The following is a 16537-nucleotide window of genomic DNA, read 5'->3' on the forward strand; positions in this document are numbered from 1 at the left end:
AAATGGGTGCAAGCCTTTGACCACAAACTTACTGCTCGGTGACATTCGTCTATCCTGGCCTGAAAGGAGACGCTACCGGTAGACTGCAGTGAGAACTGCCAGCATCTGAGCCAGCCAGACTCTGTCTGTCTCTCTCATCATGGTCACCTAAATGCACAGTAATGGCAGGTTTTGTAATAAGGCAGATCGCGCTAACATAATATGCACTGTTAGTTGATTATTTACCTGCCGCATTAACGGGAGAGGACGTGCAAACGTTACCGCTGCTGTTGGGTTGAGATTCACGAGTCGAGCGGAATTAAAAACACGACATTCATTTAAGGTCATCGCGTGTTTTGTGAGCAAATGCTTTTGCATATTCGTAGTGTTTCCTCCCTTAAATGAAATATCTACTTTGCAAGTATTGCAAGTTGCCCTGTTGTCAGCCGTTCTCGTAAAGTATAATCAAACTTTTGAGCGTTAGGCGCCGCGTTTCCTGCCAGTTAAATGACGCTCCGCAACGTGGTGACGTCATCCGGGGCGACTGGAATCGATAAGGGAATCATTTGCAAAAATGGCAAACAATTCCAAGGAATTGAAACAGTGGGAACCAGTTCTCAACAAGAACCAGTTTTCAATACCCATCCCTAGTGGTGATATACAGTGGGGCAAAAAAGTATTTAGTCATTTTAAGTGGGGGAACTTGCAAAAGTATTCGGCCCCCTTGAACATTCCCACATTTTGTCACATTACTGTACTGTAACAAAAAATAATTTCCCCCAGGGATCAATAAAGTATTCTGATTCTGATTCTGATCCTGATTACAGCCACAAACATGAATTAATCTTATTGGAATTCCACATGAAAGACCAACACAAAGTGGTGTACACGTGAGAAGTGGAACGAAAATCATACATTATTCCAAACATTTTTTTACAAATAAATAACTGCAAAGTGGGGTGTGCGTAATTATTCAGCCCCCTGAGTCAATACTTTGTAGAACCACCTTTTGCTGCAATTACAGCTGCCAGTCTTTTATGTCTCTACCAGCTTTGCACATCTAGAGACTGAAATTCTTGCCCATTCTTCTTTGCAAACAGCTCCAGCTCAGTCAGATTAGATGGACAGCGTTTGTGAACAGCAGTTTTCAGATCTTGCCACAGATTCTCGATTGGATTTAGATCTGGACTTTGACTGGACCATTCTAACACATGGATATGTTTTGTTTTAAACCGTTCCATTGTTGCCCTGGCTTTATGTTTAGTGTCGTTGTAAAAAATGTTTGGAATCATGTATGATTTTCGTTCCACTTCTCACGTGTGCACTACTTTGTGTTGGTCTGTCACGTGGAATTCCAATAAGATTAATTCATGTTTGTGGCTGTAATGTGACAAAATGTGGGAAAGTTCAAGGGGGCCGAATACTTTTGCAAGCCACTGTAACTGATCATCAGCAAGTGTGAGCCTGTCTATAAAAGCAGAGGTTTTCAGTAGCTTGCTGTCCATTAGTTTGGGAAGGGTTGGAAGGGCATTTCCAAACAATGTGAACTCCTTTTTCTTTCTACAGTGAAAAAGATTATTCACATGGGAAAAACATTCAAGGCAGCTGCCACGCTTCCCAGGGAACATCATAGTAAATTTAATGCTCAGACAAAACACAAAACATTTTAGAATCTACAGACCTCAGGTGAGCATGTTCAATGTTAAAGGTCATGACAGCACTATTCGAAAAAGACTGAACAAATATGGCTTGCTTGGAAAGGTTGCCAGGAGAAACATCTCTCTGAAAAGAACATGTGAGCAAACATTAATTTGGCAGAGTTGCAAAGTCAAGGCCATTGCATCAACCATGAACTCCTCTGTATCCAAAAGTTTTCTAAAGTCAACTATAAGGTCATCTGTTAACTACTAGAGCTTGGTCACGGTTGGGTTCTGCAACAGAACAGTGATCCCAAAAACAGTAGCATGTCTACAAGAGAACAGCTGAAAGAGAAAAGAATCAAGGTGTCCCAGTCAAAGTCCAGTCCTCAACCTTAAGAGAGCGGTTAAGAAATGAACGCCTGCAAAGAGTGGGCCTAAATTCCTCCACAATAATTTGAGAGACTGAAAAGTATTATTTTAAGTTATTAATTGGTGGTCCTATAAGTTACTGAATGATGCAGAGTGTGTAGTTTTGCGTAGTTTTGCACATGCTGCTTCTGCATTTTGGCTTTGAGCATAAATAATGACAGTATAAAATCTCATGTGTAATTGTTCATCTGAGGTTGTATTTACCTCATTCTAGCACACTGTAGGGATCAGAGTTTATTTCATTAGAACTAAAAGACAGTCTTTTCTTTTTGCCTGTATAGATGTACTTCAAATAAACTAATGATAATTTAATTGTCATTTTTGGGTTGATGAGGCCAATTTCTCCTGTCAATGTGCGTGCTTCGTTCTTCGTACATGGCTCGTAAACCTCAGCGATAGCAAAGCACACGGTAAAAGAAAAAACATAAATTAGCTTTCCATAATGTGGAACGCGTCTTACCTCAGACCCGCTGCCTCTCATGATGTGTTCAGGAATGTCGTAAATCTGACTTTCCATCTCCACTTTTTGCTCGCCATTACCCATGACTTTGACCAGAAGCACTCGGAAGTTTGATCCACCAAGGTCGAGGGCCAGGAATTGTCCTTGTTCTTTTCAACAAAAGAATAAACCCAGAGTTACATACAGCACAACACTCACAATATTATATATATATATATATATATATATATATATATATATATATATATATATATATATATATATATATATATATATATATATACATACACATATTCTATACACACACACACACACACACACACACACACACACACACACACACACACACAGGTGGCTGCCAGTGTTACTCCTCACTCCTCACCCTTGTAGTAGATACTCTCATGGTAAAGAGGATATATAGGATAAATTTGAACATGTTATGTGTGAATGAATTATCTAAATAGTTTTTGGTTTGAGATGAGAACATCTTGCCTCAAGACAAAATCCACTTTTTTCAAGGAACACATTTTCACTGGACACGTCATTTACACCAACTCTTTACAGTCTCATATGAACAGTAGAGCAGGGCGATATGACCAAAAGTATTTATCACGATATACATTTGAAAATTTGCGATAACGATATAACTGACGATATAATTGACACTAGACAAAACACTTTACAACTTCACAACTTTATTAGTGCAAAAAAACCCCATCAATGTATTTTCACTTAAACAAGCAGCTGTTTTTTATGTGCATTAAAGTTATATAAAAATTTAACAGTGCAAATGCAAATTCCTTGCTGACAGTTTAACCAAAAGGCATTTCCAGTGGAAACTGGCCGACATATCCTCAGCATAACCATGTATAATATCCACAAAACTTAAAAAGAGGTTATACACAAAATACGGTAATATTATGTTGAAGCACAGTACGCATCACTCCGCGAGGCTCCTGCCTACGATAGCCGTAATGCTCCAACAACCCATCAAGCGGTGCGGCTTCATAGCTTAGCAAAGTCGCACTAAAACATTTGACAGATTTTCGAGCGCCGTGTACATAAAATAGTTTCGAGGTCAGTAAACACAACCAGAATTCATACATAAGGCACACGGGATTATAAGGGGCTCTGTTGATTTTCAGAAAAATCAAAGGATTGATTTTAAGTGCGCCGTATTTTCCAAAAAACACGGTAATAACGACGGCCCGCTAGCATGCGCTACCGAAAATAGTGCTTTGTTGTGTATTTGACGGACGAAAGCTAAACCAGTTCCACACCACTGAAGTTGCAGCATTTTCACAAACCAATTCTGGTTCATCCGTTTCATTCAACGATCCACTTTTGCCTTCTCATTCTGTGTCGCCGCCATGTGCGTATGTAAACAAAGGCACTGCGCATGCGCGTTTTACCCATATTCTATCCCGATATTTCATTTTCCTCTCGTTGCCCAAAATTACACCGGTATTACCGTGAATGGTATGATATAGCCCAGCCTTAATGAACATTATCCTGTACGTGAAACGGGTATTACCTGTTCCGTCAGGAGTGGAGCGCACAAATGTGGGCAGCATCTTGACAGCAGCGGTGGGGTTGGTGTCTCTACACAGGCCTTTGTCCATCTCTCGACGAAATCGTAGTGACACGTCCATCAAAGTCTTATCTGACAGCTGGAGGTTGTGAAGGTATTTGTCCACCTAGATAAATAAATAAGTAATTAATTAACAAAGTTAGTATTTCCTAAGTACTAGATTAGTCTGCATCAGAAAATATAACATGCATTACAGTCTTCCTTGGCAGGGTTCAAAAGGATAATTGCTTAATAGCATGTAGCTTCCTTTCAAGTGTTGAAAAAAAAACAAAAAAACCCCCCCCAAAAAACCACACAAACTCAAATAGAAACACAGAGTAAACAGCATCATCATGTTAAAGTTAAAAATAAATGCCAAATGACTTCTTCTAGTTTCCCCAACTGGTAACTGAAGACGTTGACATTGTGTAGCTTGATATTTAAAACTCCCAACACAAGGTGTGCTCCAGCTGCTTCAATACGTGACTGTTAGACTCTTTGTTCTTCACTTCTATACATTTTGTATAGAAGATGTTACTTTTTGCACCAAACTTGTGTCCATACTGTGGTATCCTACACCTGAGGGCATGGAAGTGAGCCAGACCAGTGAAAGGCCCCTTCTGTCAGTGTGTAGTTTAACTTTACACTCACTTAATCCATGAGATGGGAAAATATAAGAAAAAGAAGTGTAATTTCAACATGTCTCAGTTTCTCTACGTGATTAAGTACTGCTGCTGCATTAAATGAAAGAAATCTGTCACCAGAACTAATACTGGGCTTAAAGTGGAAGAAATTTGCCCACACTGTCCTGTAGTTATAATGCAGAATGTTTTTGTTAATTCACATAAAATGTCCTGTTGTATTCATTTATTTTACTGTGGACATATTAAAAAAAAAAAGACTTCTAAAAGAACTGGAACTTTCCTGTCATTTAACAGTTTCTACTATTACTTTATTACTTCCGTGTAGCATGAATGTCCACGGGGGAGGTCTTTATGGGTGGGACAAACAGTGAAAATTATGAGAACAGCTAAAAGTCCAAAATCCTTCAAATTTTCCAAAACCATCTAGTGGGCCGCACTGGAGTCTTTACCAGGCCAATTCTGCCCCCCAGGTCTTATGTTTGACACCCCGCCTAAGACGTCCCAACAAAGAAAGAAATTAAAATTATTCTGAAAATCCTTACAAGATTTTGTAGGCAAACTTAACAGTCTGGAGCAAGGCTAAAGCAAGAAGGTAACAAAAAATTTCACGTATTGTTCAAGATTTGAGAGAAAAAACAGCTATAACAGAAATTAATGAAAATAAGCCCATTTCAACAACTCAACTCTGGTACTAGGTCACCGTGGTCCTCGGGTTGGACCGTGTATCTAGGGAACACAATGGATTGAATGTTGTAGTCCTTGTACATCAGTACTATGAAAGTGGAAATTACACTTTCTGAAAGGAAGAGACTAAGATTCGGCAGGAAAATAGGCTGATACCACACACAGACACACACACACACACACAGTGATATTACATAAGTACATAGTACATAAAAATACACCTGCAGATTCTTCACATGGCTTATATAACGCGTCTCTGTTCCAGTGAGTTAAAAGAGCAAATTTCTCAATGAATATGGCATTTTCTCTTATTAATAAAGTATAATGCATGTACTGCATGTAACCCAGATCTCTCCAATACCTAATTTAAAAAAAAAAAAAAAAAAAAAAGGACACTTTTGTTAAAAATAGATTTTCTTTTTTCAGTGCGAGGGTCTTTCTCAGTATTATCCATCTCCTCTCGGACTCTTCAGGCCCACAGGTATTAGTTTTGCTGGAGCGTGGAAACAGCTTTTGATAGAGTAAAATGGAGATATTTATTCTATACTTTGAAGGGATTTGACAAGGGGCGAAACATTATCCAAAGCTCCAGTCTCTATTCCAACCTGTTCAGCGTTGGTAGAGGCAGAGGTACCCTCTTTGACCGCTTATTTGCAATTGCTATTGAGAGTATTTCATTAGCCTTTCACTAACCTTAACTCTCTTTATTGACCTCAAGAGAGGATCAATAGCAGGTGTAATTCAGAGCTTTCCCATGTCTGGGGTGTTGCCTCAGGAAGGGCAGCTGGTGCAAAAATCTGCCAGATCAAATACGTGGAGCTGCCTGCTGTGGCGACCCCTTGTGAATGAGGGAGCTGTATGAACTGTTGACACTGACTGGATTAGGACCCAGGAGGAGCGCTATCATCTTGATAGATGCAAGAATCTTTATCTTATCAACCATTTTCTCTGTCAACTTTAATTTTCTCTCCAACTGCTACACCACAGGAAGACTACACTATTAGAATAATAAAATCAACGCTTCTTTAAACTCCTCAATACGCGCAAATTATCTTGAAAATTGTCTTTACTTACTTTGAAAGTGAAAAAAGGCATATGTGTTAGGTTAACCAGTGATTCTAAACTGGCAGTAGGGATGAATGTGAGCGTGAATGGCTGTTTATGGCGCCCTGCAGCAGCAACTTGCTCATTGGGAGTCCTGCTATCCTACTACCTCCCCTTTGACAGCTGGGCCGGGCTACAGCAGCATTTAACCTCTTGTAGACAGCGCTTCCTATCCTTCTCAAGAGGAGAGCTACACATCTCATACGAGTCACGAGCTATCAGGACTCATTATCTGCTCCTAGAACAGTTCTGAACCATGATCGTGACTGTCCCGTCCTCCACAATATAACTGTATGTGTTCTTCACAGGCGCCTTGTACCGTTTTCTTTTGTGGAAAGTGACAGACTATGCTAAGCTTATGCTTCAGAAGAAAAAACAAACAAACAAACAAACAAACAAACAAAAAAAAACAAAAAACCACACTGTACAGTATGTTACCAAAGCCTGAAATTACACACACACACACACACACACACACACACACACACACACACACACCAGCTGGACACTATAGGGGGCTACTACAAAGCTTTATTGTAAGTTTCTTGCTATAATTTCTAAAAGCAGGTTTTTACTTTGTTATTAAGGGATTATTAAGTCTAAAGGAATGGGAATTTATACTTCATTCATTCATTTAAAATTTAATTTAGAAAGAGAAGAGGTCTGATTCTTTAAATATTCCCCTCAGCAGGAGTATCTGACAGACCAATTCACGTTTTGTAATTATAAGCTGAGTGTGAGTAAACAGCCTCACAGCAAGAGAAGCTGTTAAAGGTTTCGTAGATGAATGGTAGCGTCAATGAACAAGCAAAATCATCAATTCATACAATTCCCCGTTTAAATGACAGCAATGACTGGAGTGCAACAATAGGAGAAAAAAGCAAAACAACAGAACAAAAGGCCAAATGAGTTCCATTCAGCCATTAATCAAAAAGAATCAGCTCAAAAGGTCCAAGGGCAATACTGCTGTAATTTCGTTTTGGCTATTTTGACAAATTGCATAAGATTACCACCAGAAACACTGAATAAGAAGTCAAACCGTAGGTAATGAAATGAAAAAGCAATGAAAAGATTGTTCAAAATGGAATACAAAAGGAATTACACTGTCTGAAATGGCAGTAAATTCAAGTTTTATTACGCTATTATTTAATAGTAATTATCAGGCATGTGCATTTTCACCCATACAGTTTAACTTGCTTACATAAGCTGATCACTAAGCACCCATCTTTCGCATACAGTCTCGTAGGCAATGTACAGATTATATCTATTAGTATGCAAGGGCTAGCCTAGAAAGAAGGCTCTATCATGTAAATGTTACAGTCCTGTGACTTGCAGGCTTTTAATTTGAAGCAGTCACAGGAAGTGTTTGTACTAGGGTTGCTAATCATCCCTGTGTTTTCACGAATGATGACGTGTGTTTTAACTGTGAGCCTCTGGGCATCGTGAAAAGGACAAGTTGTGCAGAAGACTGTAGCTATCTGCCTGATCTCAGTCAAGACAGATTTTCCCATCTCTACCGTGTTAACAGCATAACACAGTCCCTTCACCAAAGCATGTCACTAACTTATCAAACAGAACGTGTTCGAATTAAGGGGCTGGCCTTGAAGCCTGTGTCAATAATGATAAAAACAAAAATTCCTGCAATGAATTTTCTTTTACAAATTTAAATATTTTTGAAAATATTATGTATAATGACAATATAATAATACTGTAAACTTGTATTGTATGGTGTCATGTCATTAAGTAACCTGTCCCAAGCCTGAATAAATAGAAGGGTTGCATCAGGAAGGGTCGCAGCATAAAAACTGCACCAAATCAAACTTCTGCACACATCCGCTGTGACAATCCCTTGGGAAAGCTGTAAATACCACGTCATTAAGTAACCTTCCTATTGTGGATGATTTTATTTTCCCATTAATCCATTTTCTTACACTTATCCAAATCAGGTTTGCAGGGGGCTGGAGCCAAGCCGAGGTATCTGAAGAGAACCCACACACACATGCAGAATCCAAGCAACAAGGCTCCAGTCAGATGGGGGACTCAGACCCAGGGTGTTCTTGCTGTGGTGCAACAGTGCTAATCGCTTTTCCACTGTGTCACCCTGGGTTTGTTTTATTGTTATTAAGTGTTTTCTTTTGTTTTGGGCACACTGCAAATTTCTTAAATAAAATCTGGAGCTTTCTGCAGCAATGATGGCTTTTTCCTGTTATAAATGAACCATCAAGAACATAAAATTCAAGTCGTAGCAGTTAAAACCCAGGTTTATTGATGATATGGGACGGTGCTATAAGTATATCCCCACTGAGCTTAATGGGACACAAATGACAGGAACTACTAAAGTTTTTAACATTACTGTGCTTTTACTTCCCTGAACAAGTTTTCCACACTTTACCGTTTCTTCCAAGAAAAGGGCGTTAATGATTTCCCCATACAGAGAGTAAGAAAGGGACACACACACACACACACACACACACACACACACACTGCATTGACGAAACCTGATATGACATTACCTTCTCTATAGAGTGCGTAATAAGCTTTATTGAATCCTGTTACCCAATGCATTGCTCATACCTCCTCTAGTGTGAGCAATGAAGTGGGGTTAATTAAGTTAACGGCAGATTTTTTGGCCAAAGAGGAAGAAGTAATAACACGCAAACAATACATGCTAACAGCCTAGCGACCTGTTTGACCCCGGTTTCACGTCCTCCCTGAGACGTATCAAGTTCAAATGTCACGTCACCATACTGGAGATAGCTACCAAAACATAACTAGCGGAGTGTTGAACGCCAGTACTCACTTTATCTGCTTGGTCATCGTGGAGTTCCGTGCTGTAATTAGCCAGAGGGTTCGAGGTTGACATCTTTAGTCAGGGATGTGTGGCGAATTTACGTCCTTCCCGTCCTCCTACTCTACAGACTTACAGAGAAATTAAATACAAACACAGCCCCCTTAAATAACAAACACACAACAGTGCTAACTTGTCTTAAATTCGTAAGTTAAACTCGTCTTTAAAAACAGAGTTGTGCAAAAAAAAAAAAGTCTAGTGAAACTTCCAGCTTCCTGGACCTGGTAGTGTGGTGACGTCAGAGAGAAAGAAGGGCGCCGATTGGCTGCAGAGATGTCGCGGTGATATCACTTTTCTCCAAAAAATTACAGAACAACAGTGCTGAGGTACTACAAAATTTGGTATCGAAGTGATACAAAGTGAATACAGGGCCAGTATTAAAGATACCAATATCAATACTGATACTGTTACTTTTAAGACAGCCGATATTGGGTAGGGCAGTGTGTTATGATGAATCATCATCAGTTTCCAAATTCATAACAGAATTTAATGACCGCTAAATCACTACGATTTTTTACTTTCCACAATACTTAACACAACAAAGGACACCATTCAGCCTTTCATGTGTTTTGAAAGTTGAATTTAAACGTTGTTTAAATGTGCTATAGGCTATAGATATAATACATGTGACAGTCAACACAAAAAGGTTTTTTCAAAAAGGACATTTTTTATGGTGCATGTTTGAGGAGGAGGATTTTTTTCATTTGCATAAAATAATGCAATAAACACAATTCAGTGAGCTACACACTGAACTTAGAGCAGGGGTGTCCAACTCCAGGCCTCAAGGGCCAGTGTAATGCAGGTTTTAGGTGTGTCCTTGATCCAACACAACTTCTTTAAATGGCTAAATTACCTCTTCAATATGTCTTGAAGTTCTCCTGAGGCCTGGTAATGAACTAATCATTTGATTTAGGTGAGCTGACCCAGGGTGATATCTAAAACCTGCAGGACACTGGGCCTTGAGGCCTGGAGTTGGACACCTCTGACTTAGAGGATAGAGACAACATATCAATCCTAGTATTAATCTGTTACCAAAACCAGCGTTTTAATCGATGCTATCAATATTTGGATTCATCCGCCTATTTCTACAGTACAGAGATGTTTCAGATATGAACCAAACAATAGGAACGCAATTTCTCAGCCGTTTGTTGATACTTTGCAGATTGTGATTTTTATACAAGGTACAATAGTGTATAAAATTCACTTCAGGCAGGTTCCAAATTTTATCCAATACCTCAATAATAAACAACTCAAACAAGGAAATAAACAAAAGGAAATAAACAAAAGGAAGGAAATTAAAAAAAAAAGAAACAAATGAAACAAAACAAAAAAAACACACATTTTCAAAGATGCTTGGAACATCCTGGCACTTATAATCCAAATTTCTCTCATTAAACGACTTGTAAACAGTATTGGTGTATGTATGCCCACACTTGATAGCATCGAAGGCCCCCTCTTCTGAGTGATCCTTGCATCACGTGAACATCTATTTATAGAATGATTTCGAAAGTTATGTTTGGTCACGGCGGTATGTGACCAGAGGGATTTGATTGAAGGGCATAGATCAAATGGAAAGACGTGTGGGCAGGTACTGTTATAAGCAGAAATAATATGTTGCTTTTCACATTCTTTTGTTCTGAAACTGCTCAGACAAAAACTCAGTAAGTCTGGTTCCTATATTTAAACAATGTTACCACTAGCAACAATAACAAAATATATGATAAGATCAAAACTTCCAAGAGTATATCTGAAGGGAAGAAGTTCCTGTGGTCTCCATTAAAATGATGGAACAATATCTTACACAGAACTATCACCATGCAAATCTAACTCACATTAACCCAGTTCGAAACTTCATAACACATCTTTTTTTCACTTACTCAGTGCAGATCAGCACCAAAAACTATTTCACATATAAATCTTCTTCGCACATGACCACACATGCACAGACAGACACACACATCCACATATGTGCAATACCACTAAGTGTAATTTTTCTAACAAAACATAGTATGTACATTTTATTTTACATAGTATGTTATTCTTTTTATCTTATTCTATTCCACTGTTTTCCTTAATTTTTAGTGCTTGTAACTTCGCACTGTCCACCCAACAAATTTCCCACGTGTGGGGCTAATAAATGCTTAAAAATTCAGACCTTCCTTACACAAGTGGCACTCATTCAATCCTACACAAAGAAAGCAACAAATGTAAGTGCAGTAAAAGCAGTAAGTAACCACCACATGCCCTATATAGTTTATAAAAAGCAATGTACACAGATGTTTCAGTACAACACAGGGCAACCTGATTATGCTGAAGTAGGGTTGTGCTCTTTATCCTGCATGCCTCATTATCATTCAATGAAGAAGAACATCTGGAAGTACTGTCCTTTGTTTTGCTCTTGTCTTCCTCCTCCTCTTCCTCCTCTGCACCTTAGATTGTTCGCAAACAACCATCCGTCTTCCATCACCACATTAGCAACACTTGTTGAGTTTTTGCCTACAAGTGAATTGTTGTGAAAATACATTTGAGAGTGTTTGAAGCAGTTTTGCATCAGGAGCATATATACTGTTTTAGTGTTTACTTACATAACTTGGTCAGCTTTCGGAGCTTTGTTGCTAAAGAACTAACTCTGGCTCTCTATACCATGCGTTCAGTGTCCTAAGACAACTTTATGAATCTCATTATTCTGGGAAAAACTTTTCTCGATTTCATCTCATTAAAACAGATTTTGTATCATGAAACACTTTTGATGCACCGCAGATGGCAAAAGTAAACATTACCACAGCACAGATGTTATATCTTAGACCCAACAACTCAGAGTAGTTAATGAATCTCACAGTAGTTACATTTTATTGACCTCCATCTCCGTGATATGTGAGTTTTATTGTTGAATCGAGGATTTTAGTGTCAGATGTTTGCTGCCTTTATAATGCCGTGTAGTATATTTTATCACGAATTTGCTGTGGTGTGACTTTTTGTTTAAAATTCACCTTTCTGCAAATTAACTGGTGTACGAAGGAATTCAATTTTCTGTGTGTTGCCAAATACAAGATAGTTTTTCCACAGAAACAGTTGTACCAGTGAAACAAGATGTTCAAGTCGTTCGGCAAACAACTCTGTTGTTTATTTCAAAAAATGATATTCCTAGAAGTGATTGATGGTTTCCAAACATTTCCTGAAACAATGGGTGTGTGCGGAGATCAGCTTAGGTAAAATGAAAATCTGTAATGCGCCAGGCAGCTACTGTTGTGTAAGGAGGCGTGTTGCGTCATGCGTCAAGTTATGTGAATACTCAGTAACCTCCCCTTTAAGGAACACCGTCGGTTTGTATGCGTTGGTTCTCGCTGCTCATTACGGGAATGGGAGGGATACGTACGAGACAGCAGTTATCTCTCTGCCTGAGAGACTAGTGTGAACGTCTGATGTGTTCCAAAATTTACATTTTTAGTTTAAACTATGAAATTAAATTGCAAAGCGTTACATTGAAAGTAGAAAATACATCATACGTTTTCATTATGCAAACTGTTTTACAAATGGTGAGGCTAATGTGGATGGGAAATGTGGCACTGATTTGAGACTGCGTTAAGAGTGGTGACAATGAAGTCTCATTCACCCATTAACACACACACACACACATTCATATAGTGATTTTATCTATACCCAAACACTTTTTAAATAACAGTCAACACACACAAATGTATGTGCCAGGAGCAACCCAGAGTTTATTATCTTGTCCAAGGTCACTTCAAGGGTCACTCTACCACCTGAACCACAGCCTCCACAGATAACTTTTACTTCAGAATAAGAAATATTTGTGTGATTGACTAAGACTGAATTTTTCCTGTTTTGTTGGTCTGAACACAAATGTCATCCACTTGAAATTTGTCACGTAGTGCTGTCTGGAGTTGGCATGGTAGAAACCTGAAGAGCCAAATGCCACATAAAGACATAACTCACAGCATGACCCCTGATCGATATCCCCACATGCCTCTACAAACAATTTGCAGATTGTTTTTTAAATTTTCTTCAAAATCCTAAACACATTCTCACAGACCAACATGATACACCTGTGATTCATAATAATAATAATGAATGGAGGCTTAAGCGTAACAATTACAATGATATTTCCTAAACGGGACAACTGGCAATTGGTCACGCTCGTTGCTATTGCTTTAATTTAACCAATATAAGTCAATTATGAATTCACAGGCAGCAAGAGTGATCAGAAAGTTGTTAAAAGCATTGAATGGAAATGGAGGCAGAGGAATAAGAGCCTGTAAGAAGAGCTGTAGGTGGAGGCAGAGGAGAACAGACATTTCAGATGGCGTGTGAGAAACCACAATTTTTTCTAAGTTTGCTGATTTTTTTTTATCCTTATTTTATGTTTTGTTGCACTGGAAAAATCCGAAAGGGGGAAATCTGCTTAATAAATCACAGTATATGTCAGATATGTCTGATGGACTGCTGTAGAGAGGACACAAAAATAGGACTCTTTGGTGAGTTTAGTCAATGAAAGGCATTTAGTCAAAAGTCTTAGAATAAACCAAGGCCAAAATGAAAAAAGAAAAAAAAACATAAAATAAAATCCCATAAAAGAGAAGGAGATATGCCGGGGACAAACAAACAATCTGACAAATGGATGAAGCACTGCAGGCTTTCTTCCTTTCTCTTGTTTGTGCCTCTTTTCGCAACCCAAAGCAGGGAGAGGACTCTTTAAACAACTTGTGCTTTTTATTCAGTTATTTGAGACCTTCAGACATTCTACCTTTTGCTTTTGTCTGTGTGATTAAATAAAAGTATATTTCATTTTCATGGCCTGAGGCAAAAGAGCTTTGACTTTTCATGGACATGTATTTGTTTCTTAGTTAGTTTATTGTTTATATTTGACTTTCATGTACATTTATATCTAGAGGTCTTTATTTCAGTTCAAGCTGACATTAGTATTCTGGGTTCGGTTTACTTTGTGTAGTCGCCTATGTTATTTTCCAAACCTTTAGCCTCACATCTCTGTATGTCAGGTTTGTGAGTGTTAGTGTTTAGTTAGTTATTTCCTGTTTTATTTTGATAGCAGAGTTTGCCTGCTGCACAAAAAACCCTCTCAGTGATTGCTTTGGTTGTGAGGTGATTGCCACAGTTACCTGTAGTTTTTTATGTTTGTGTGAAAGTACTTGATTGTAGACAAGCATGATCGATCCAAATATCGACAGTATCCATACAAACATTAGTACTGGTGTCAGATCGATACTAGCACAATAAGATTCATGCTTTGTCTCCATCCTCTAAGTTCAGTGTGTAGCTCACTGAATTGTATTATTGTATTATTTTTATGCAAGTGAAAAATGTACATAAAATATAAAAATTTACAAATATACATCAAACATGCACCATAAAAATGTCTGAACCTTAAAATGTGTTTTGAATTTGGAAATTGATGATGATTCATTTCGTGAATCATGGCACTCTGCCCCACCCTACATAAGCTGCCTTTATAGGTTAAAAGTATCAGTATCAGGATTAGTAGATCAGTATGAGCAAACATGCTTGAAAAGCTGATTTTGTTTTAACAGTTTTCAGAGAACAGGGTGGAAGGTTGTGAGAAGTGTCTCTTGCCAACCTTGAGAAGGAAGTGTGGTGAAACTTGAACTGTTGCTGGAGCACTTACAGTGAGTGGCTTTAATTTTGAAATATCCTCAGTCACATCTAAAACAGTATAGCTGCTTAAATATTGTTGGAGCTCATTTTATCATTGATAACAAGATTTTTTTTTGTCATCCACCACATCCTGGTGTAATTCTCATGACTCTGACACTCTGTCCAATATCATGTCCTATCCGAGTACTGATCTGCAGCACATTTATAAAACTCAAGCTCTGATTGGTAAGTGCATTTGTTCACTTGGCAAAATAGCATGGCTATGTAGAACCCAGTGTTTATAGCTAATAATGATGTCATATAATAAATGAATACAAAGCAGAGGACATGTATTGATGCACATTGGTTTACACTCAGGAGCTGTGTGTAGTTGTTGTGTTTACTGGCATTTTAAAGCCTCCACAGTGTTTGTGTTTTTAACTTCTATTTTAAGCATAATCAGTTTACATATAGTGAAGTGTGCGATGTAGATAAAATTGCAGTTGCTTTCCAGCAGCCATGCACTTGATGCAAGTAGAAGTCCAGTCCAGTATGGGAGTAGATGGGGTATCAAAAACTGACTCCCTGCAGTGCTGATATAATGCAAATCAGCTTTGCAAGAGTTCAATATTGAGTAAAAATGTTTACATCTGCTCTAATGTTAACATAATGGCAACTCCACTTAGTGTTTATAAATGCACACTGATAGAGCTGACTTTGGCTTATTATTATAATGATCTAAATGGTAATGTGTGAGTGCATTGTGTAATCATTTAATAATAATTTATTCTCAGTTTAATTTAAATTGAGAGCCCGAACCATGGAGTCTAAACAGCATAACTTTCCGTGTTAATAATAACAAGAGGCAGAAGACATGAAACCATCCAAATCAAGAGTTTGGTTCCATTCATGCACACTGCAGCTTTCCACAGTGGTGCAAAAACAAAGTTACTGAGTGGCGTCTGCCCCAAACCTGTACAGACGCTCTGTTCACCCAGTCCAGTTTGTTGTTCTGGTAGGATCAAAGATAATGGGGTTTTATACTAATAACCTCTTATGTCTCCTCTCTTTATCCCTTGTTGTTGTGTTTGTTTCATTGGCTAATTATTCGACTGTTCTAACATTTGTTTTGTACGTTAGTGCAGCTACAGCACTCAGATGTTCCCTTTGGGGTTCAACTTCTCCTAATCATGTCTTAATCTTCACTTAATCAAATGTTTCTGTGTGGTTATGGACCAATATGAGCAATTCAACACTGACTGTCATTATAATGAGTTTGAAGAGGATTTGTTTTCTCGGATAACAATGACTGTTCTGGAAACACGCACGCACGCACGCACACACGCACGCACGCACACACAGTTAAATCCTTGCTTTCGGTTTACTTTGTATATTTAATTGTTGCTGCTGTGATTTATTGATCATCCTAAAAGTGCAATTTCTCAAAGGGTAGCTGTCAGTTTTTCTCTGACTGGCAAAACACTGAAAAGCACAGGAAATATAACTGAAAAAACACCATTCCTCCATTTTCATACAGCTTACTCAGAT

At 38.4% G+C, this 16537-nt stretch overlaps 1 protein-coding gene across 1 annotated transcript in view; it reads right to left on the minus strand.

Moving 5' to 3' along the window:
* The window catches only part of hk2 (hexokinase 2), a 43763-nt gene extending 34173 nt beyond the window's left edge, over positions 1-9590 (minus strand). Inside the window, exons 1-3 of the mRNA XM_080895119.1 lie at positions 9311-9590; positions 4043-4205; positions 2509-2657 (exon numbers count right to left, since the gene is read on the minus strand). Coding sequence (XP_080751245.1) covers positions 2509-2657; positions 4043-4205; positions 9311-9373 — 375 coding nt within the window. The 5' untranslated portion in view covers positions 9374-9590. The remainder of the gene's footprint in view (positions 1-2508; positions 2658-4042; positions 4206-9310) is intronic.
* Between the last annotated feature and the right edge of the window lie 6947 nt (positions 9591-16537).

Source organism: Rhamphochromis sp. 'chilingali' (assembly GCF_963969265.1).
Source record: "Rhamphochromis sp. 'chilingali' genome assembly, chromosome: 10".
NCBI classification, from domain to species: domain Eukaryota; kingdom Metazoa; phylum Chordata; class Actinopteri; order Cichliformes; family Cichlidae; genus Rhamphochromis; species Rhamphochromis sp. 'chilingali'.